Source organism: Lutjanus erythropterus, chromosome 6, assembly GCF_056507025.1.
Source record: "Lutjanus erythropterus isolate fLutEry1 chromosome 6, fLutEry1.hap2, whole genome shotgun sequence".
NCBI lineage: Eukaryota > Metazoa > Chordata > Actinopteri > Lutjaniformes > Lutjanidae > Lutjanus > Lutjanus erythropterus.
The window spans coordinates 30,725,187-30,749,412 of NC_139322.1; the positions used below are offsets into that span (position 1 = coordinate 30,725,187).

A 24,226-nucleotide genomic window follows, 5' to 3' on the forward strand; every position below is an offset into this window, starting at 1 on the left:
CCCAATTCCACGTTTCGCAGCGAGGACCCTCTTGTCAGTGCTGTAGACTTGCATGGCAACGTGAACATTACCATAGTAACTGATGCAGCGCGATGGGAAATACCAAACGAGAGGGTCAGATTTAAAGATCACGATTGCTAAACTTTGCTTAGGCGTTCAGTTTCGGGGTAAAACGACTCCTTGCATAAAAACCTTCCGTTTACGTCCTATTCTTAGTGTTTGTATCGTTCCTTTTCCTCGTGGATACTGCTGACGAAATAATTGATGTGCTGGGTTATCCCTCTGCACTAAATAGTAGAGTCCGATTTCAACATGGCGGCCGCGGATTTGAAAATCTAAACGGGCAGAAAAGATAACATTCACAGCAACAACTCGGTTTTACGCTAAATTTCTGTTTTTCTTTTTGCAATGTCATTCTCATTTTTCTGTTGACTTGGGAATATGGTCAAAACAGAGGACGTATCCACCATGACGGACGGCTGGAAAGAAGTATTTGAGAGAAGCCGGTTGGTTCCCCCGGCCAGTCAGGCAGTCCGCCTGGCGGTGGAAAGCCACTTCACCCAGTCCCACGGCTTCCAGCTCAGCCTCAGCCGGCTCACTGCAGTCCACCTCCCGCAGGTGACGACTCACTGCTAGCAGTTAAATGCTCGGTAGAGAGGTAGAAACAGTTCTGTCATGGCAGAAATGCCATAACGTCCATAAATTACATGTTGTAATTCGTAAAGTCTTTTTACTTTGGGTTATGATAAAGGAGACATGATACAGTATCACGCCCATGTACTTCATACATCACAGTGCGCCTTAAGACAACTCTAGAAAGTTTTATAATTGAAGATGAACTGCGTTTTATCAAAATGTCAATGTACAAAATACCAGTGTAAGCATGCTATGGGTCTTCTGTAAATTCGGCCTAGAGATAATCCACCAAACACCACTGCAGTTAATATGAACACTCACAATCGTCTCCCACCCACTGTCTGCTGCCTCCATCCATTTGAAGTGGTAACTCAATTGTATACAGAAATTAGGGCTTAGATCTTCTATGGATTTTTACCACGAAGTAGGTCAATGCTAAATTGGAAAACTTTAAGGTCCAAATCTTTAATGGCCAGGATTAAACTTTTCTAATGTGGTTTTCTTCCCTTTTTACTCACAGGAGATGTCAGAGGGGGAACAAGATGTGACTTACCAGCTGGGGGTGACCCTGTTTGATAGAAATCACCAGCACTTCTTTGGGAAAACCTGGAAGAGCCAGCCTCAGAGAATGAAAAACGGCAAGATCTCCTTCAATGAGGTAGATTTATTATTTATTAGGCATTCCAATAAAATAAGGCCAAGCGACTGCAAATGACACGCAGCTGTGATTAACTGTGTTTTAAACTCCTCTCATGTTGTTTTGATAAGCAGTGGTTTGATGATTATATAGTAAAATCAATGCTCATTCAAGCATAAATCACATTAATTTAGCACATCCATTATTGAATTAAAACCAACTGAAAAAGCTCCACCACTCAAGGCTTTAAATTAGCAGTGATGATTGGACTGTGTTCCACTACGCTCTTGAGAACGTTGCCAGCCTAAACACAGTGAGTTACAAACTGCCCTGATTGCCAATAAGTGATTCCAGTTGAATCCAACAAGTCCCATTTAATAAGTGATCCAGTTCATTTTCTCACCATGCAAGTTGAAGAAGAGCATATTTTTATGTAAAGCAACAACTCATGAGTTATTATGGATGATTTTTCAGCATAGAACAATGGATGCAGTACACATTGCATCAGCTGCCTTTAATGTTCTGCTACGGTCGTCACAAAGAATAGTAGAGCAATTGGTAATCAGGTAGTTGCCACAAACAACAAGTGTGCAGTTGGCAGGTTAAGAGGTCATTAATATAAATGGTTCTAAACACACAGTGATTTCTGACAATGTATTAACACAGCAATTAAATTGTCCTTAAAGTCCCTGAAATCTTGGTTTCAAAATATTTCAAATACAACACTATATAGTCATTACTAGAGAATGTACAGTGACAAACAATCAGATCAGATTTAGTTCACAGTGATAATTTATAATGTAATGTATCAATATGTAATATGATATATACAAGGCAGAGTGTTTTTTGGGCTAATCCAGATACTTAAATGCTGAAAAAAACAAAAAATGGTAATTCTTCACATTGGTGCAAAAATCAGACAAAAAGCTGATGTTACCACAAAGCATTCTTACTCATTATTTTGCAAAATTGACCACAATGACCCAGTCTGCCTTGACGTATAAAGGGAAAGATATGACAGCCTACCAAGTGTAACAGTACTAATTTCGGATGTAAGACAGATGTCAATCAAGCACAGTCTGCACATTTCCTGAAAGTACAGTCATGTTACATTTTTGTCCGTATGAAATATACTTGTCACTCCACCCTAAAGAAAGATGTGATGTCACATTTCTGATGAGAGATATAAAAGCATCTGAGATCACGAACTGCAAACAGTGTATGAGTGTCATGAAAACTAGGTGAACTCTGACCTGTGAATCTAGCTGGAGATTGCACAAGGCTTCACAAGAAGTGAATGGGAAAATGGAGGAAATATTTGTAGTATGAAAGTGTAACGTCACCACCCCTCTATATCAGTGGTTCTCAACCTTGGGGTCAGGCCTTTAATGGGTCACTAGATGTTGTGGAGAATAAAATAAAATATTGTGGCAAGCAGAGCAGAATGAGGGCCAGCAAGCAGCTCTCAATGACATCAGCCACTTAAAGCGATAGTTCACCCAAAAATGATATTTTTGAAAACGAATGAAAACATTGCCTGTGCTAGTAATATCATTTGCTGAAGAGCAGGCCTCGATTTTATTCTTTGTGTTTGTGAGAGTCGAAGTGTGCGTGCACATTAGTTTTGACTGGACACACAACCTAAAAACCAAGCAGCTGTAGCCAGTTTTGCTAACTGTGATATGGAATGACTACTATGAAGCAATGGCTTCTCAGAAAATGCATTCCAGCCCAAGACTTGGGCCACCGGCTCACCTTAAAGTCTGACAACAGCACCACCAGCTGAGAAAGACAATGCGCCAATGTTTCCAACAGAGCCCTGAGCTCCCAACATGTGCCAGAAATATCACCTTGACTGCAATATAATTTTTTTTTGTGTGTGTGTGGGGGGGTCACAAACAGCAACCTGATTGTTCTTGGGGTCATGACTTGAAAAGGTTGCAAACCATTGCAGGTATAGTGGAACCATGATAGCATCTTGTTCATGCCGTTTGCTTGTTGTGTGGTGACTAATTGCTGGCAGTCTCACATCGTTGAGAAATGGGTGTATATTGCTATTTCACTCTCCCACTGAGCAGATGTGATTGAAAAGATTTGATTGATTTTCAATCTTCATGTTTGGTATAATGACTGAAAATCTAATGGTTTTCATAGCAGTATTGCTGCCTCCTTTAATGTGTTCACAGTTTCAACTGATTAGATCTCTGCTCATCCTCACAGGTGAACAACAATAAACACCTGTGCCGTCTTGCTGTCACTGTCATTATAGGTTTAACTGTCACGATCGACAGGTTCAACCGCCCGCTAAGAATCAGCGCCAGTTTGTTTTGCAGCAGGTACACAAAAACTGTGAGAAGCACAGTGAATTCAAAATGGACCATTTGGCTTTACTGCGTCCATCAATCACCTCAAACATCACAACTAGGAGCCTTTGGCCATAGTCTCATTTAACGTTAGATGGAATTAAAGTGCAGCACACTGAGGCAGCCAGCCAGGCATCACAACCACGTTACAGATTGTTCATTTTAAAAGACAGAAGTTTTACAGCGAGTCTTAAGTGCATTTATGCTGGCGTGCTGAACATTTGTAGAACTTGAGAAAGTTTAGAGTTCAGTGTTATCGCAGTGTTTGTTTAGGTTAGGATTGCTTTCTGACCTGGAGGATACTTTTGATATTTCTCCCAGCTCTTGTCTTTAGCACAATTCTATTAAGTCTGTTTTAGTATATTTCATAATTATAATACTTAAAAATAAAAATAGAGTAGGATAGTAGAGAATGCTTTTTTACGGTATATTAATTCTTAATATTCACTGTATGAATCCCTGTTACCTTCTCTTGGTGTAGCATGATCAACCAGCCACAACGCTTAAACAAAACTTTTCATAGTTGAACAGTGGTGAGGTTTACTGCCCTTCATCACTTGATAATACATCTAATGTTGAATTTGTTAGTGGGCTAATCAGTGTTTCAAGTTGGCATAAAATTGACTGATAACTATTTTGATAAATTGATTAAAGAAGATGTGTTTTATATTTATTGTAATAAATCATAAAATGACCATGATATGTCACCAGAGAGTAAGGAAACATGCTAAGTTGAAAGACTCGCTTCTTTAAAAACAACAGCCATGGAGTCCCCCTATGACATTTCTATTCTGGCCAACTTGTGTTATTGTTTCCCTGTTCATGTTAATTAGAGTTCAAATGAATACTGAATGTTTGCTGAATGAGGTAGGAGACTATTAATGAGTCATAAGAAATCACTAATAATCTTTTCGAAGGAGTAGATGTTTATAATGGTTAAATTGGGGAATATGATAGTGGAGTCCGGCAGGCAGTGAGGCACATAGTCACTTTAATCCAGACTCCAGACAACTCCACAGTGTGTATTTTCAGAGCAGTGGACTTTTGTTTTCAGGATAACAAGCTTAGCTTTTCATTGACAGACAATCAACGGTTATTTTTTTCATAATTTTTTAGTGGAGCAGTTACATTTCACATACATTTCATTTATACAAATAATAAGTATTGGTAATAGGCACAAAGCTAGTATTTAAATCAGGTAATAAAGAAACAAAGAGCAAGAACATGTAATTGATGTTACTTGTTATTTGTTTTTGAGATCAAATTGCAATGTTAGACTTGTCTTGCAGTCTTGTAGTGTTCCTGCAGCCTGTCTGAGCTTCCTTGAGTCTAGGGAGGAGGGGGCGGGGGTAAAAACCTGCTTCAACCATGGACTATGGCTTGGCAATATGACTTATGAATAATATCTCAATATTTTTAGACTATTCCACGATATACGATATATATCTCAATGTACGTTATTTCTCTAAGATAACAGTTGATAAATTCTCAAGCAGTGCAAACACATGACAATGATGATGATAGAATATGATGCACTGCTGTGAAATAAACTACCTGACAGAGGATTAGGCATTATGGGTAGAATCAAATATCACAATATTGTATTTTTAAGATTATTTGGGGGGTTTTTGCCTTTATTCTGACAGTGACTGCTAAGGATATGCCAGGAAAGGGGGTAGACAGAGAGGGGATGGCACGCAGCAAATGGACCGCAGGCGGGAGTCGGACTGGTGGCCACTGCAGAGGACTAATGGCCTCAGTACATGGGATGCATATTCTACCAACTGAGCTATAGGGCCCCCCAGATATCACAGTATTGTTGACCTACTGTAATACCATGATAGATTTTGCAGAAATATTGTAGGAATGGCTATTAGTACTTAATCAAAAATATTAATATAATGAGACTGATGATAGATGATCATCAGTAATGTGAATATAATGACTAAGTGTGGAAAGCAAATTTCTAGAACTTAACTGTAATGCACCCTTTAAAACAAGGAAATGACAACACATGCCATATCATAATGTAACGATATCTAAAATCTAAGACGATATGTAGTCTCATATCATGATATTGATATAATGTCTATATAAAATATAATATATATTGTCCAGTCCACTATGGACTGTATATTAAATAGCATTTCAGCCTATTTAATATGGCTCCAACTTGCTATTTGGACTGCAGTACTAATTTTTGGACATGCTTTGTTACATATTGCTCTTTCAATTATTTTTTAGTCACTTATTCAGTAAAAAATATCCAAACAGTTGCTGATTAGAGTATCTGGAATAAGGGTTCACAGCTTTTTGATTGTGGACGGTTGGTCCAACCAAATAATCTGTTTAATAACATTGCATTGGACTAACTTGTGATAGACATTGTTCATAATTACTTTGACATTTTATAGCCTGCATTATTTATTGATTAATTAAACATGTAACTGACAGATTATTTGATAGGAAACTAATTATTAGTTTCATCTGTAAATACATTTCTCCACTGACACAATCATTGTGGGGTCAGCTGCTTGTTAGCCTGAAGCGCAGTTATTTCTGTGATGTGGTGATAATTTTAGTTTTGACTCCTGATGTCTTTACTTTTGGCGTCATATTAGTGCTGGTATGCAGACTGTATTGCTGAAGCTAGTGTTTGTTGGCTACAGTGTTAAGACAAACAGGCAGCTCCAACCTTTAGGATGTCATTCCTTATGTTTTAGAGCTAAATTTGGTGCACTTACTTGTACTTACTGTAGTATTTACTGTAATTTAAATGTTTATTTTGGGAGTGGTAATATTTCTGCTGTGGTTCAGCTCCTCTGAAGAAGCAAATCTGAACACTTACTGGTTTGTTGACTTGTGATTGCTATTGTAATGTACAGTACTTTTCTCTGTGAGTCAACTTGGCCTGCAGTCTCAGTCAAATGAGGGGTTCGAGTTATGCAGAAGTCACTTTGTTGCACTTTTTTAATTCCTTTACTTTTCCCCGCCATTGTTCTTTAAGCCTTTTCTCCCTTGTAATCATCATTAGATAAAGGGAACAAAGAACCAATTTTATGATGTCAAACTCTGTGATGTACTCTTTGAAAGATGTGCTTTGATGATGAAATTTCCAATTACTTCTTGAAAATGCTTAAGAGAATGTCATAGCTACGGAGGACTTGAGACACAAAAGACAAAATATACAACACTGATACTGAAATTTACCACAAATCAGATTGTCGTCATGGTATCCATTCGACTTGAAAGTAGTTCTTTTGTTAAACTGGGCACCCTTGGGTCCGTCATGTCCATGCTGCTCTGGTGAATTGTTTCTTGTACAGTAGGTTAAGTTAACAACCCTGTATGAGTCACTGTGCAATCCAGAGCTTTTGTAGTCAGGTGTGAGAAGATGAGCTCTAACTGGGTAAACCTATGGTGCCACACTACACTTAAAAAGTAGTATTCCTGTCTTGATTTAAGCCAAACATTCACAGCCCAGCACTGTTGGTCAAGAACACCACAGAAGTTTGAGAACTCTGCATTTTACTAGCAGTTTAAAGCTTTTTTTTAAACAGGTAAATTCCCAATTTAAGCTATGTTTAATCAATTATTTTATGTTTTTATTCCATCTGCAAAGTCTAGACCATTGTTATAGTACCTGTAGTAAAGATGTTTTCAGAAACTGAAAGTGGACCAGAGTTGAACCTGCAAGTGCAAAAAGAACACGTTGTCAATTGTTGTTCTCAAGAGGTGTTTGACACTAAATCTTAAATACACTGACAAAGTTGGTGCCTTTCCACATCTTTTTGTAGTTTATACAGCCTTGCTATGGATACTGCTATTATTTTTAATCCAGCAATGTAGAGCCAAACTTCTCGAATGTTAAATTTTGCTGTAATACAAGCAACTGTACAAGAACTTTAATAAAGCCTGAGATATTGAGGGCAAAGCACTGAGGTTTGAGACCCTGCACTCTAAAGCCTCACAGTGATGAAATACTAGCAAAACAACCAATGAGCCCTTAACTAGTCCTGGTAATGGTGGGCTCTTTTGGTCCTCAGGAAACAATGGCAAGAAGTCAACTAAAGTTGTAACCCAACAACCCTCAAAATCAATAAATGTCACACTTTCCTGAGATTTAGGGTTAGGAGACTGAGTCAATCCAAAGTGCTTTAAAATGACTGACAGTGGCGAAACATTAAATGTCAGTGTCTTTAAAACATCAGAAATAGACTTTTTGATCTAGTATTTTCATTAGAAACTGTACTGTTTGTGCTCTACTGTACTTGTTTTTGGTAATTAATTTGCAGCAGTTAACTGGAACCTCTCATTGTGGTGAAAAATTAGCCTGAAAAACAGATGAATCCGCCAAGCTCATGTCTTCATTTGCTCTGGCACATTTATGAATTAGTCTGGTGATGCCAGGCTAGTAAATTATGGAGTGCACCTCATGCTGGAAGCAAGTATTTTATACCTGTGCAGGAAGGGAGGAAGAATGAAGAAACAAAGAAGGCTTTTACTTCCCCTTCTCCATTTATTTGAATCCACTTCATTTGGCAGTCATCTTTCATTCAGGCATTTTTGAGGTTCTGCCCTCCAGTTCAAGAGAACACAACATCCAGCAGTAAAAATTTGTCCCCTCTTCTATGGTAATCAGAAATCAGAGGTCAGGGTGCGATACATAACAGCAGCCTGCTGATGCAAAGTTTTTGGCATCTTCTTGCACAAGACTCAACACTAAGGCTATAAGTTTATCAGTTTAGTAGGATCCCCATTAACTAATGCCATGACGTCAGGTAGTCCTCAGGTCTGGCACAGAAATCACAATTCTACACCCATTTATACATTCAGCATCACCACATTAATTATAGAAAGCCCTGTGTGCCCGTTCCTTTTGATCTAACTGTAGTTTTCCAGAGAGCAATTTCAGAATTTTGCTCTCAGATACATCCCAAGTCTCATTGCAACTTTTCTGCCGAAAACATTTTTTTTTTTCAATTACGCCTTCAGTAGGGATGGGAATGGAACTGGTCCTTTTAAGGGTGCTACGTTTGTACTACTGACTACCAATTCCTACTGATGGTACTGTACTTAAAGTATTCTGTTTTGCCTCCTCCTACCGTTTGCATGTTCTTGTGGATTGTGGATATATCCTTCTTCATTGAAGAACAATCCAGCGTCCTTCTTTTCGAGTGAATTGAAGGCTTAGTTTCAATTCTTGCACATCTTTGGCTATACCATCCAACTGATTGTTTTTAAGATTCCATTAACGCATGAGGAGTGACTCCTGCTATCGGACGGCTTGAACCTCTAACCAGGCAAAAGATGCAGTCTAACTACAGTGCCTGCCAGAGCAGTTTCTTTAGAAACAGTCATGATTTGTGAACAGCAAAATGTGCCCCTGTGTCGTCTCGTCCCTTGAAAATGTGGCTCCCAGCATCGTGTTTACCATCTCTTCCAAGTCATTCTGTTATTTTTTGAACAGATATGTGAGGAGCAGCTGGATATCTGTGTTCTCTCTCAATCAAACATCTGAAGGTCTCTGTACATCCTGGTTGGCGGCCAGTCACCCACTGTTTTATGATTGCGTCAGAGTGCTACTGAGTCCCTCTGTAGCTTGCAATGGTGAAGACGCCTGATCTGCTTACAGTGTGAGCTGTTGTACAAGCTGTTTTTGAAAACGTCTTTTTAATGGAAAGAATACCATGAGCTGTAGCCAGCTGATAAATGCAGAGTGTTGCATAAGTCTTCTTTTTTACAGAGACAGCAATGAGTCACAGCTATGGCACATTTTGATTTCAGTTTTGTCACCATCTGTTTTCTGTCCTTTTCCTCTGCTTGATGTTCTTTTGATCGAACAATCTCTCACAGTGTACGGCCTCACTTTGATCCACCATAATAGTCATAGCCTGTATAAAAACCCACTTGGTATCCCAATAAGCATCCTAATCCCATTATCCATCCAGGGTAATAATATAAACCACATCATATCCTATCAGGATGATAAAGTGGGCCTGGCCCTCTCTGTGTCGTGCCGTGAGAGCTGCACCAGCTTTTTTATTGGATTTGGCCCGATGCACTCGCATTCATGCTGGTGTTTATGAGTGGCAAATTGCTGTTTGATATCCAAATAATGTCAGAGGGGGGATCCTCTCCTGAGTTACAGGAGCACGCTGAAAATTGCAAGCCCCCCCTCAGTCAGCCATGATGGATTGGTTTTAATATCGTGTGAAAAGCAAAGATGCAAAGTGATTAAAGACAGAAAGAGAGAGTTCTTACGAAATCTATTTTCTTGCTTTGTCTCTGTATTTCTTTCTTCCCCATGCAGAGGCAAGACGTCTCGACAATGACGGCGTCTGCTGCTTTTTGTGTGCTGCTGTTTTCACAGGCTGTTTTTGAGTTGTCAAATCTGACTTACTTAGATTTTGTTTTGAAAGTAGAGTACACATTTCAGGACAGTTTGATAGGTTTGTCAATGCTTTAATGGTTTTCAAATCTTGTGAAAGCTGCTTTTATGTGTGGGATGCTGCAAGTACAGCCCATTTAGTAAGAAATCATACCAAGTACTTAGGCTTTTGTCTGTTTGCTCGGGTGCACAGAGGAAAATTTAGATTATTGTACATTTCTTTTGAATGGGATCTTATTTTGAGGAAAAACATGGCCACTTTTGTCATGTGTTGTGCTTTTTATAAAGCGAAGCCAATCTACAGCCTGTGAATAATGTCCCTTTTTGTCTTTTTTGCTATTTTTTATCCTGGCACAAGTCTAGTATTGTCCTTAATCACCCAGACTAGACTTCCTCCCCAGTTGCTGGATTTCTCACATCATGACTGAGATTGATTGACAGCTGTTTAGATATTTTCTACAGGGTATCTTTCCTTGTAATACTCAGTTTAAGGTAGCAAAAGTTGTGGGCAGTAGAGGGCAATGTTGTGCTACAGACAGCGCAGACGGAGGAGTTGAGAGACTGGAGGAGGCAGAGAGAAATGTGCATCTTTCTGCATTGTCTCTCACTGTGATCACTCCATTTGAACTCCCTGCCTTCACAGGGAGCCAGAGGTTTCTTCTCATATGTGCAACATTATCAGGCCGACAGCTGGGCTTTGGAGAAAAGGCCAAGTTTTGTTTGTGTCCTTGCAACCCCTGGTTTTCTAGGTCTCCAAATGCTGTTTGTAGTGCTGCACACACATATACATGTATGCATATTTTAGTTTTCTACCTTTTATTCATTTGTCCCTTCAGCCACCCTTCACCACATCTAAACCTAAACTTAGCTCTCTAACCCCAACCCTGCCCTTACCTAAAGCGAGGAGCAGAGCAGAACGGAGTGGACTATCATGTCTTGACTCTCCACAATGCGATGAAAACAATACCCCTCACCACTGTACACACCAACAAGCGCACATCGTCTTATTACATGACTTCAAAGCAGTGAAAAGCTGAAGAAGACAGTGCTTCACCAATGGGAAAACATTTGAACATCAGTCATGCAATTCCTCCGCTTTTGTTTCTTGAATAGTTGTTCTCTAAAGAGCAAACTGTTTTCAAAGTGAAGACTCCCATATGGTTCAAACTTGGGTTTTCAGTAATGAATACGTGGCAGTAGTCAGATTCATCCTGTAAAGCATAAGTTTTCTTTAAAGCGTACAATAGGTTGCCACATTTAAGCTGTTAGTGCTGTAACAAAGCCACAGTTAAAGCCCCCCCCCACCACTCCATTTTTGCCTTGCTCTCTAAAATGAGACATATACTCTGAAAAGGCTGGCTCAGCTGAAGACAACTTCTCTTTTGACTCTCGTTTATTTGTTATTGTGTGCTATATGCATGATGTTTTGCAGTCCATCACGTATGATTGCACACATGATCTACATCTATTCAAGCGTGTCCATTCAGCTGTCACATAGGAGGAAGCTTTGCCCTTTTCCCTTTTGTGAAGAGAAAAGGTGAGATTATGTAACTCTCATCTCAACTCTTTATTTCACTCCACAAGAAAAGAATGGACAATTAGACACGTTCCTCCCTCTTGATGAGGTTTTAGGTGTTTTTGGCTGAATATAAGCAAATGTATGGAAGGGGATCACTGATTCAATCATTTAGTCGTTTAGTTTAGCTAGTTTGCAAATGATGCTGCCTCTTTGATTGTTCTCTAGATTAGGGACATCACAGTACTATGGTAACTGTTTGTACCTGACTGATGCATTTATTTAATAAACTAAATTTTTTGGGGTTATGTTTAAAATAACAATTTGACAGATAGCTGATGCATAAACTGATATTTTTGTGGTTGTCTGTTGTTTTTCTTGTTTTTATTCCCCCTTTTGTGGCAGGGAAACAAAGAGATAAACATCCAGTGGCCTCTTATGTCATATAATCATATCAGTTGTGACCAGTATGGGTATAGTAGCAACTGCTGTCTGACCGCATGTATCTAACAAAACATTTAGTGAGTGTAAAATCAATGCGACACACCAGACAAACATCAGTCATTGCCATCAAAGAATGTCACCTTATTTTCCAGTAGGCCAGATGATTGAATGAATGGTGTTCAACTATCAATAGAAACACACAAATGTGACATGTAGTTGAAAAGCGCTTTCAGTAGTCTAGAAAAGAAAAGCACAACATAGAATGCGGTCCATTTTCCAACAGATGTTATTCACTGCAGCTATATTGACATGAAATAGTAGGGTAAATACAGGTGTTACCATTATTTCTAAGCAGAGCCTTTCCAGTGAGCCACCATGCACAATGGCAGCAACCTGATTCTGTTTGACCTTAATTATGACTGGTAAGGCCTGCGTTTACAATTTCATGTCAAAATGACTGCTGTGAAATAGGTCTATTTAAGACCAGTCCTCAGTGCCCATTCCTGCTGCCACCAGAAGTAATTACGTGTTTAACAAAGGAAAAAGGAACAGTAATCCCATTTAGCTACAGTATAAATGCATATACATTTATGTAAATATAAAGGCCGATCAGACCTATTTCCAGCACATTATTTACGTCTCTCTCACTCTGTAGTTGCACCTGTCACAGCAGTCGATTTACACTCATTGGTATGTTTAGATCGGTGATGTCATGTCATTTCCAGCATGTCTCCACCCACTGTCAGCCTCAGCAAAGTTACAATTAGTTACTTCAATCGAAAACAGCTTTGGTGGTATGCAGAACCCTGAAGGACGAATGTTCATTCTTGACCTTGGAAATAGTAGTTTGACAGAACAATTCAGACTGAAGTTTCACTCAAAATCTGTTGTTCATAATCATGTCTTATGGTAGTTGAGGCAGAAAAAAAACAACTGGAGGGGCGGTGACTTTTGATGTCAGGCAGTAGTCAGGTTGATTATTGTTTTCTAGAACCCAAGGTGAAGGATTGATCCATTATTAAGTAGTTGTAGATTAATTTAATAGTTCATTAATAATCAATTAATTGACTAATTGCTGCAGGATAGGTTATCAAGGTAACATACTCAAAATCAAAATGTTAACAACCTGATATTTTGCAGGTATAATTTGTACCTGTATTAACATGCTAATATTTACTAATAAGAATTATTTCCAAAAGTCAAGGTATGATAATTCCACCACTATATAATATTTATTGCAATATAAAGTTTTTGACTTTAAGTGCTTCTGTTTTCCTTTTTTAATAAAATGAAAGTAGCCAGCTTTGACTTAAGCATGTTCAAAAAATTGTCATGAAGTGTTTTTGCCAGTTAATGTTTGAATTATGTACAATTGCAAAACAAAAACAGTGTGGCAGTCGGTTGTTGTCCGTCAGTTAAATAAAATAGAAATACAAGAAAATAATTAGCTATGTAAGATGGCGGTAGATAGAGTCACAATACGTTTATTTATTGCTATATCACAGTATTCAATATTGTTACATCCTGATTGTACATCCCTGTGACATCCATAATAACCATTACCACAATCGTTTAGAAAATAACCTGACGCACTAGTTGTTTTTCTTTGTTTTAATCAATTTGGCAGGGGATAATTTTTTTTATTAAACAAACCTTTTATTTGGATAACTAAATGGATGTAACCGTGTGGGTGGTGTTCGCTGTAATGATGCAATTATCACCTTTTTATTTTGTACGCATGGCTTACACTTTGTAGCCTATGGGCTCTCCAGCTTGTTGCTATAGATTTACATAACCACCTTAAATGGGGTGCTTAGATAAAAAAAAAAAATACTGATTAGGCTTTGCATGTGGATGGCCTCTAAGACTGTGAAGTTGGTGACGGGGCATAAACACACACAGCACCACTGAATCAGAATCAGTTTTCACATACAAAGAATTTGCTGTGGCATATTGGTGCATAACAACAAACAGTGCTAAAAATATAAACAAAGATTAAGGCAAGTGTAGCTGTTTAAAACAGCATAAATAGAAAAATAGAGAACAGACAGTAACACATGAAAAAACAAGAATATAAAAACAGTAGAAATAGTATTTACAAGTGTGACTGTTATTTAAATAGATGGAGAAGCTTTAGTTTTATGTAGGAGTTCAAAGAATTTGACATGGAATGTGCAACACCACAGAGATCAATTATTGACAGCAGTCAGCGCTGCATCACTGTGTATGTGCTCAGCTCAATTTTGAGATTTTATGCATCACACCTGGTTTGAAAATGTTGGCTTTTTGAAAGTGCATAGCTGTAATTATGCCATCTGTCTGTAAACCGTCAGATTCAAAGCAGAATGTTTTTCAAACTCTTTCATGAGCTGCGTGTTAAACAGCAGGTGATGTTAATATGCATCAGAATAGACATTTCAGCTCTGTGGCACAATGTGTATCATACGCAGCTGTATTTGCTGTGCTGTTACTGCGTTTTTCATACCGGTAAAATTGGCTGTGCATAATCTGTCAATGGGTGTCTTCACTCCTTCACAAATATTCAGCTTCTATCAGCATTCTGTGCTGTGTATATGTATTATTTCTCATTAATTTCTTATTTCCATGAGCCCTAGAACATACTAGCAGGAACAGGAAACAGTACCACCACTATGGCAAATGTATTTGTAGATTTAGGCCTTTCATATGAAGAACAGGAAAGAGGAAATCTATTTTTTTATCAGTGTAAGCATGAAAGGATAAGGCTGCAAATATTCCCTATTTGTCTCATTATTGACAACGAATTTTCTCAGACTTAAAAGCATTGTCTGTGTAAAGTGTTAAGTCTGGTGTATGTTATTGTTGTCCAAAAACTTTAAAGTGGAAATGGACAACTTTTCAAGTCTCTCCTGTGTGCTTCCAAGTGGTATTACTGTTTGTATCACTATCGCAAAGACAACACCTATACAAAACACCAGATTGCTTTCCTAGCTCTGTAGAAAAATGATCAACACCACTTTGTAAAAATGAGAGAAGAAGTATGTTCAATGAAGAGGTAAACTGATAGCTATTGTAATGTGTATTGCATTTTAATTCAAGGATTTAGGTTCATTTATTCTCATTATACAACACAGGCTTGTACAACATTAGAGTTTTAGTTCCTTCATAATACACACAAAATACAAAGTACTGTACATACAGATAATTAACATTCAAGTGACACTGGAAGAAAACATCAGGAGGAAAAGTGTGAATTTGTTCATTCATTTAGTCTATAATGGAGAGATCATATCCTCAGGAAAAATTGTGCCCAGTGGCAAACAGATAAAGGCCAGGCTTAGAGGGAATCAAGCTCATCTAAACACAGATGGTATCATTATGGTATAGCAAGGATTTTGAAAGTCTGAGTGGGTCTCTTCTCAGACAAGGCCTGGAAAAAGGTGACCCTCCCCTAAGTTACTTGCTGAGTTTCGATCAATGGGATCATGATTCTGTTATTTGATCCCATGGTAATGTTGAGCCAAGAGAGCCTGTTGCTATTTTATATATAAAAAAAGGTCTGTCCAAAGGCATTTGTTAGCTTTTGACTCTGAGAAAAACAGTAAAATTCACCAATCTATAACTCTTTTACTGGATTGCACCCATTTAGTATCTATCTATCTGTCTGTCTGTCTGTCTGTCTGTCTGTCTGTCTGTCTGTCCGTCCGTCCGTCCGTCCGTCCGTCCGTCCGTCCGTCCGTCCGTCCGTCCGTCCGTCCGTCCGTCCGTCCATCCATCCATCCATCTATCTATCTATCTATCTATCTATCTGTCCATCTAATGTAATAACTAGTACTATCAATTGATTAAAATATTTAATTGCGATTAATTGAATGAGTGTCTGTAGTTAATCGCGATTAATCGCAAATTAATCACACATTTTTTATTTGTTCAAAATGTACCTTAAAGGGATATTAACCAAAACAATTATAAATATTGTCCAGAATCCCTCACAGGCACTACATTTGGCATATAAAATATGCTCATATAATAATATTACAAACCCAAGTCCATCAGGCACAGATGAGAATACTGACCTGCTCAATTTAACATTCAGCCCAAAGCGCACTAAAAGCTTCAATAGAAAAGTCAATTGAAGCTTCGTTGGAACTGTAGACTTCAGATTTAAAATTCCGACACCACAGAGCCAGCAGTATTTTAAGAAAAGGTTCCTATTTATATGCATTTATTTATTAAGTAGTATTATTGTTAATAATAGTTTATTTCTTTAAGAAAATATTGTCCTCTGAGGAGAAAAATCCTCACCTTTATTCAGTGCACGATATTCATGATTTTGCATGAAGACAGCAGGATCATTCACATCAGTGTCACTCTGACAGTTCACATCAGTGAGGATGTTTTAGACCACAGCAGACAGCAAACTGCAGACTGACACACACCGAGGAGATGAAGAGGGAGAGACAGAGTCCGGACTCTTCATCACGACTTATAATAATGCAGCGCAGGGACAAACATTTTGTGGAGGAGATGAGCGTCTGTCAGTTTGGCCTTTACACAGACAGACATTTTAGCCCATAGTTTCAACCACTGAACTGTACAGTAACATCAGAATTCATCATCAATATGTTTTTTTTATATTGGTTGGTACTTTACACACTCGTTCCCCTCCCTCCTCTTATACTTCTGTTTCTTTGCGTTAAGCCAGTTGCCCGTTTACATTGTCATTTGACAGAGGCTCGCGTCTCTGCGACTGCGAGCTGATTTATTCCCAGCTGCTGATTCAAACTACAGGTTGGGCCAAGATAACAGAATTTGTGTAAATTGCGCTTCAAAAAAATTTGTGGCGTTAAAATGAATTTGTGTTACTGTGTTATGAATGTTGACAGCCCTGGTAATAACTAATATAACATTTTTTCACTTGCATTCACTGAGCTTCCCCTGAGACTGTTTTTAGCCCCCCTGGGGAGGCCCACCTCCTTCTTTGAAAACCTCTGTTCGACACAGCCATTAAACTGTGCAATCAATATTTACTTCTTAATGATAGGTTAAAAGAAAAAAAGTTGTTTATCTCCACACTCCGCACTGGGTGACATGTTCTTTCCTTCTCATCAACATGGATGCTGTAGTTTATTTTGAGTCAGTCTCACGTATGTCGTCCTGCCGCTGTTAACCAGTGCACCAAATGTGTATTAATCCTCAGCTGAAAATAGTTCAACAAATGGAGTAATCACCTCTTTATGTGTAGAGTTTGCTAGCACCCACAGTGCCCAGCTATTTTAGGAAATGTTGAAGCCTTAAAAAAACTCAACAACTCTGCTGTGACCTTTTTTTAAGGATTTACTTCTTTAGAAGAAACAAATGGGCTTGGGGCTGACAACGTCCGCCAGACAGACAGGCTAGTGAACTCTAAGTATTCAAAGAAACACTAACATATTGTTAGTTTTGGTCTTTCTGTGAAATTTGTTGACAACATAACACCAGTTTCATCCTTTCACGTACTGAACTGTGCTCTTACATGAATGCTCACCAGCCAAAAATGGCCCAAAGGAGCCTCGTATCCCCTCCTCTGAACTGCTAAGTGCTCAGATAAATGGCCAGCAGTAAAACACAAGCTTATATTGAGTCTTGTTACATTGTGTCTTCCATTCTCTATTTTCTTTTTACAAGGCATGGCACTTCCTACAGTAAATGTAGCGAGCCTATGAAACCGGCCTGTGTGAAAAGCTGTATGATTGATGGACAAAAGAGCTGCTATGGCAGCACAGACAGGCCTTCAGCTTACCTCGGGGCTTAATTCCTTCTCCCAACTGGCATGCCACACTAAGAGATATACACTTCAATTATACATGGGGATGGTGGGGGCGCAGACTCCACTGCCTTGCCTGAGAACTGATCAATATTTCAGCTCCAAGGGGACCAAACATCTAGCCGAGCAGCTGCTGCTTAACAGTTTTACACACTGGAGTGGCACACCCAGTAATACACAGCTATATACTGTGTGTGTGTGTGTGTGTGTGTGTGTGTGTGTGTGTGTGTGTGTGTGTGTGTGTGTGTGTGCGTGTGCTGCATGAGATCAAGGGAATTCAAGGGCCACAAGAGCTACTGCCGAGGTGACAGTAGGGGAGATATGAGAGCCTCAAGGAGGTGTTAGGTGTGTGTGTGTGACTTATTTTTACAGTGTGCGGTGTGTATTGACTTGATTCTTACTCTCTTAGAAATAAGGGCTCCAAAAGGGTTCTTCCTGAATGACTGAGGTTCTACTGAGAACCATTTGCTTGTGAAGAATCCTATGTAAGAAAGACTAAAGGTTCCCTTAAGCACCCTTTTCATCCAAAGAACCCTTTTTGGAAGGATGCTGTATTGTTGAGATCTTTTGTCAAGGATTCTGTGTACCATAATATAAAAGAGTTCTTGGCAGAACACTCTGCAGTGGGTTCTCATGACTCATAATTTCAAAGCAACTGCCTTCACTAGATTTTTGAGTTTTGAATCATACTCAAACTCACAACAAAGTTCTGCTGACCTTTTGTTGAGATAATTCACTTAAATTTACTTAATTTTCAAGCACCCAAATAATGACAGATGACATCCAATCATTGTGATCTGCTTTTGAAATACAAATTTTGGGGGGTTTCTAAAACTCAAAGATTCAAGTTTATCAAAATAGGAAAAGTAAATTGACTCAACAAAACATTATTAGATGGATAAGTTAAAAGTCTGGCGTGGGCTCGAATCTCAAAATCTGTTTAAGTAAGTTGCCTTTGAAATTTTGAGTTTCCTCAGCTTTTTCATTTTTTTCAGTGTGGAATATAAAAGGATTCCCTCTGGTTGGGTTCTCAGGGTCTGACAATAATGGTTGCCCAAATGCCTGGGGCAACTAAAAGTAACCAGAGGGCAAACAAAACCTGCCCAGACATGCCTGATCGGGCAAGCACTGACTCAGATCATTTTTTAAATTATCATCATTATGTTTTTCCTCTCAGTTACTGCGGAGCCCTGGAGTGGCCAGTTTCAGAGAGGGCACAGAGGGTGTAACCGGTACTATTTAATTACTGTGAAATCACACTTTTCACTGATCTGAATACACTGATCAGTACAAATTCCTGGTTAAATATAAGGTTGATTTGAGTTTGAGTTTAAAGTTTATTGTGAACATGTTAAAATCATACAAACAAAATAAAAACAAGCTAGAAAAAAGAAAAAAGACAAACAGGATCCTCAACAGTACATTAACGATCCCGTCTTTGTTGGCTATAATATTGCTACTAAATACTGCTCTCTGAAGAAAGAAGTGTTGTGTAGTGTTTTATACAGTCCACAGGCAATGGATTTTAGTTAGAAATAAGTTGTGAGTGAAAGTATGCACCACACAGCCAGAAAAAGAACCTCCTAGGCAGGGCAAGTAGGAATTTAGGCGGGGCAAGTAGATTTGAGAAGTACTCGCCCTGCAGGGCAAGTAGGAAAAAACCTTAATGCCAGACCCAGGTTCTAGATAAAAACCACTGGAATTAACTAAATTAAATCATTTTAATATTGAAAAAGGCTTCTTGGTGGAACCTCCTGGGTGTGTTCTTCTTAGCACCCTTAAAGGATGGAAAGGTTCTGGATGGAACTCCCTGGGTGCTATTACACGATAGAAGGGTTGTCTGTAGAACCTGGGGACCTGGGTAAAACCTTTCACAGATGGTTCTAGATACAGCCCTTTAGATTTGTTTCTAGGTAAATGTTTTGAAAATGTTCTAAGTGGAGTCATTATGACAGGTTCTACCAGGAAACAAAAAGGGTTTTCCTATGGGAAGAAGCCAAAGAACACTTTACGTTTCTAGTTAGCACCTTTTATTTCTGAGTGTACTTGATTCTTCTTCCTCCATCCCCTTTGTATTGCTGTTATGGTCTCTTTTTTCCTCTCCATACAGGCAAACATGCACACATGCAAACACACACACACACACACACACACACACACACACACACACACACACACACACACTGATCTCGTCCCTATAATTCAGCTCTCAGCTCTCCCGGGGGTCTGCACTGCCTGTGTGTGGGGTAGAGAAGGAAAGAGAGACATTGAGATGGAGAGAAAGAAAGAGACTCTGTCTGTCTTGTACTTTGTTGTTCCAGGCTTTGACATGTCAATTCCAACGTTACCTTCTTGAATCTGGAGTCTGGCAGCGTTCTTCCAACCCTTTCATCATTGTATATTTCCCACATTCCTCCCCTATTGTGATGCATCTCTAGCGTTCACAGTCAGTGCCCGCAGTTTGTCTGTGAGGCATTTCAGACAGGATTTACAAAATGTCAGGAGACCAAAACCTGCGTGACAAACTAAGACTTTACCCAGTGAGCGCTGAGATCTGTCGGTGGCAAAGCTGGGGATGTTGTGGATGTTGTCGAATGCAGGATCTTTGGATTTTGTTGAAGTCAGGGACAAGGCAGCGAACACCAGCGGTACTGAAACTAAAAATGAGGAATGGGAACTTGGGGGAAAGGTTATGGGAGTTGCGCTGATTAGGAGCTTTTCATTGCGTGCAGGCATGCATTATGATACTGACAATAGGTTTGAACTGTGACTTAAGTAAATTAGCTATAAGAGAAAGTCACTACACACTACTGTTCTTACATTTTGTTAATTTCTCTTTAACCTCAGACTGGCCCCTGGCTATGATCCGGGTCGTTTAACCTGTCAGGACACATGTAACTCAGGGTCGACATTCTCTCTCTGCTTTGAGGACCGTAGTCAGTTTTCAGCTTCATCTGTTATCTGAGTCAGTTTGGGGCCATTATCCATCTTTGTCAGTGTCTTCTCCTTTATTGTCTCTAGAGAGATAAAGTTTGCTTGTTTCTCTCAGGTAATAACATGGTGCTCTCACACAAGTGGCATTTAGATCCAAATACACAATGGTTGGGATGAAAAATCTATCTCAATATACTGTTTCATTTTAGACAATATGGATAATTATTGACAATTTTTGATAACATTATCCACACTTGACAACCCAATATGACATTGTATTACACTTTGCAACAGCATTCAAGGCCTGATTTGGACCTTAATGATTAATGAATTGTGCTCAATTTTGACTTTTGAATGTTTTCTTATTTTACACTAGTCGGCCAGTCTACTTTAAAACTTCCATTTAATCTACAGGGAAATGAATCACCAGGACCGTTCCTACTATTCACAAATTGTTTATTGATGATCACATCACTATAGTTTCATTGCCCAGGCCAACACCACAAAGGATATTTAAGCTTCTGCACTTGCTGTGGGGCCTGAGGATAATGAGATTGATCTAAAGTTGCCCTGTTTTTGGACAACTACTTCCCAGCATAAAATGTATTTATGGACATTCACAGTCTTGAGAGAAAGTTTACTGAAGATTCTGGTGACCCTTCCCAACATTTTCTAGCACTGTCTTCAGGTGAAAATTCTTTCTTGAGCAACACTTTGACTCATTTCGATATTGCAAAAATGAATGGCAAGATTTCCTTGACATTTTCACTTTTGTCTTTTATTTTGTTTTATCCGCTTGTGCACCTAAGACCATGAAGCAATTCCATCTCTTTTTTTTGTGCCACGCTCAAGCAAGATATAAGTTTTTTTTGTTTTTTTTTACACAGCTTTTTTTTCTGGCGCCCCTGGTAATCCGAGTCGGTACCTGTGGTGGAGGTGGTGGAGGTCGCGGTGACCAACGAATGCTTGGGACAAGGGCTGACTTTCAATAGATCGCAGCATGAGAAGCTGCTCTGCTATGTATGACACCCGACCCAGAATCAGGTCATCTGCAAGTGATTCTCCACCAGCTTTCTCCACAAACATGTGGTGCGGGATAGGAGAGGGGGCGACCATCTTCCAGCCGCCCCCTGGCCCTGTCGCGAACGGCGCTACTGGCCGGCTGGAGCTGGTTATCGGTGTCCAACCGAAGAAACGCTGGCGTTTCAAAACTGACATTGGTGCTTCTAGGCGGGGTCCGGAAAAAGCAAGCTATAAGTTAATATAGTAGTATGTAGTTAATGTAGTTAACACTTAACACGGCTTCACAATTTAAGCTTCCCACTGATCAAAACACAGAGGACTGGTTGGCCTGACCTTGACTTGTTTTTAATGTTGCTCCAGAGCACCCAAATCATAAACTGCAACCTCACTGAGTGGCTCATGATTTTAGAATGGATTTTATGGGAGCAAATGGAAGCAAAAGACTCAAAAGATAAATTAAATTCACAGGAGTGTGTGCCATTGATGTGTAATTGATGCTGCTGCAGTGTAACAAGATGGTCAGCCATGATAGTCATAGATCTAGTACTGTGAGATAGTGGACATAGAACCAGTGGAGCAAAATAGGTTTCAGACTTCAGACTAGACAGAGAGTATTTTGTCCTCTACACTAAACATTTGGCCATTTGGGCTGAGAAGACCATGAGATGTGTGTTTTCATGCACTTTCATGCTCATTGAATATGTTTTGCTTAACAATAATAACGTTATTGACTTATGGAGGTCATCAAAAAGACATACATCATACAATATTGTCTGTTGTGTTTACATGCATGTTTGTTTACAATGTCACCAACATGATGCCAGAATAAACAGCAGGGTTTATTATCCTACCGTTCTAAGACTTGGGCGCAGTGCCAAAGTGTTTTTTCTAAGCGCCTAGGCCAAATGAAGAGAAAATGCTGTGCTGACACACATTTTGCTGTAATTTCTTGTCTTGCTGCTTCTGTCCTCTTGTCGTCTCCTCACTGTGTTAGAGTTTCACTGTGGGTGGGCTCAGGTAGCTCCTACACACACGCACACACACACACACACACACACACACACTGCGACAGTCAACCAGGAGAAGTGAAGATAACGTGTTACTTGAGGCTAATAGGTGTTTTTCCTGATGACAGCTGCATAATTCCGGCCAGAAAGTTTGGAAAAATAAGTCCAAATGAACCCAGTTTCAAAGCTGTTCCTCCACAGTTCCAGCGTAGGGACATTTTGAGTTTAAGCAGAATGAGGAATGATAAGGATATTTTAATCGTATTTTTTCACTATCCAATTCCAATGACTGAGTTTTCTTAAATTAAAAGTGAATTACTTTTTGAAAGGTTGTACTTGCATTATTATGCCATTGTATTACCATTAGGTCATATCTGTGGCATAAAATGGTCTTAAAATGACAATAATAACGTTTGTTGTGACAGGCCTAGTTTTACTTTCCCTTCTTTTGTTCAACCAACAGTCCAAAACCAAAGACTCTTTATTGACTATCAAATGACAAAGAAGCACAGCAAATCCTTACATTTAAGAAGCTGGAACCAGCATATGTTGGACAGTTTTGCTTGAAACACAATTAATCAATTAACAAAATAGTTTGCAACTAATTTTCTTTCCATCAGCTAATTGATTTATCCGATAATCATTGCAACATTCATAAAAGCTTACTGAAATTTTACAGTGTGAACAAATTTGGAAATAACTCAGAGAGTAGATGCACAATTTATTATTTGAAAATGTTATTGAACATTGAAACAACATTGAACATTTATCTGTGGCTGATATGTTATGTTGTTATGTTATGTTGAACTCTTTAACCTACAGATTTTCTTTATTTACTCCAACCCCCCCCCCCCCAAAAAAAACAAAAAAGAAAAAACAAGTTGTCCTTACTTGAAAGTAAATTCCAACACAAATCTGTCGACAGAGAAGCTCTTTGTACAGCTTCATGGACACATTAGATTTGCTCAGCTCAGCTACAGTTTGTCCTGCGTCATACAGAATCTTGTATCATCACAGCACCAGACAGGAGGCAGACAATGTGAGTGTGTGTTACTGAGGGACATCAACAAGGTCAACATCTTATTGTACCTCCAGGCACATTGGAGCCTGCTCACGTAAGTATGCTAAGTGTGAAGGACAGTGAGGCCATCTCAGGCCAACTAACCTGTCAATGCACACATTCAGTCATTCTTATAATACACAGATTTAAACTTTTAGTTGTGGCCTATGGTCACTGGGTCTGGTGATCATCTGAAATTTTAAACTGTAAGATCAAGCAATAAGTAAAGAAGATTAAGAATGTGAACGTTCGTTGCCAGCTTACAGTACTTGACAGTTATCAGTTCTTCATTCTTTGGACACATTTTGCTTGGTACCAGAAAAGAACTGAGGTTCAGTTCAGTTCAGGCATCCTAATCTAGAATGAAAATAATATGTTGGTCATTTCTAAATAGCTTCACTAGCTGTTCGCTGTAGTCTAAAATAGCCTC

The 24,226-nt window shown here is 39.1% G+C and overlaps 1 protein-coding gene across 1 annotated transcript in view; it reads left to right on the forward strand.

The window, feature by feature from the left end:
• The first annotated feature begins 311 nt into the window (after window positions 1-311).
• nphp4 (nephronophthisis 4) overlaps window positions 312-24,226 on the forward strand; it is a 222,786-nt gene continuing 198,871 nt past the window's right edge. The window contains exons 1-2 of the mRNA XM_084721632.1: window positions 312-618; window positions 1,157-1,294. Of these exons, the coding sequence (XP_084577758.1) occupies window positions 442-618; window positions 1,157-1,294 (315 nt within the window). The 5' untranslated portion in view covers window positions 312-441. The remainder of the gene's footprint in view (window positions 619-1,156; window positions 1,295-24,226) is intronic.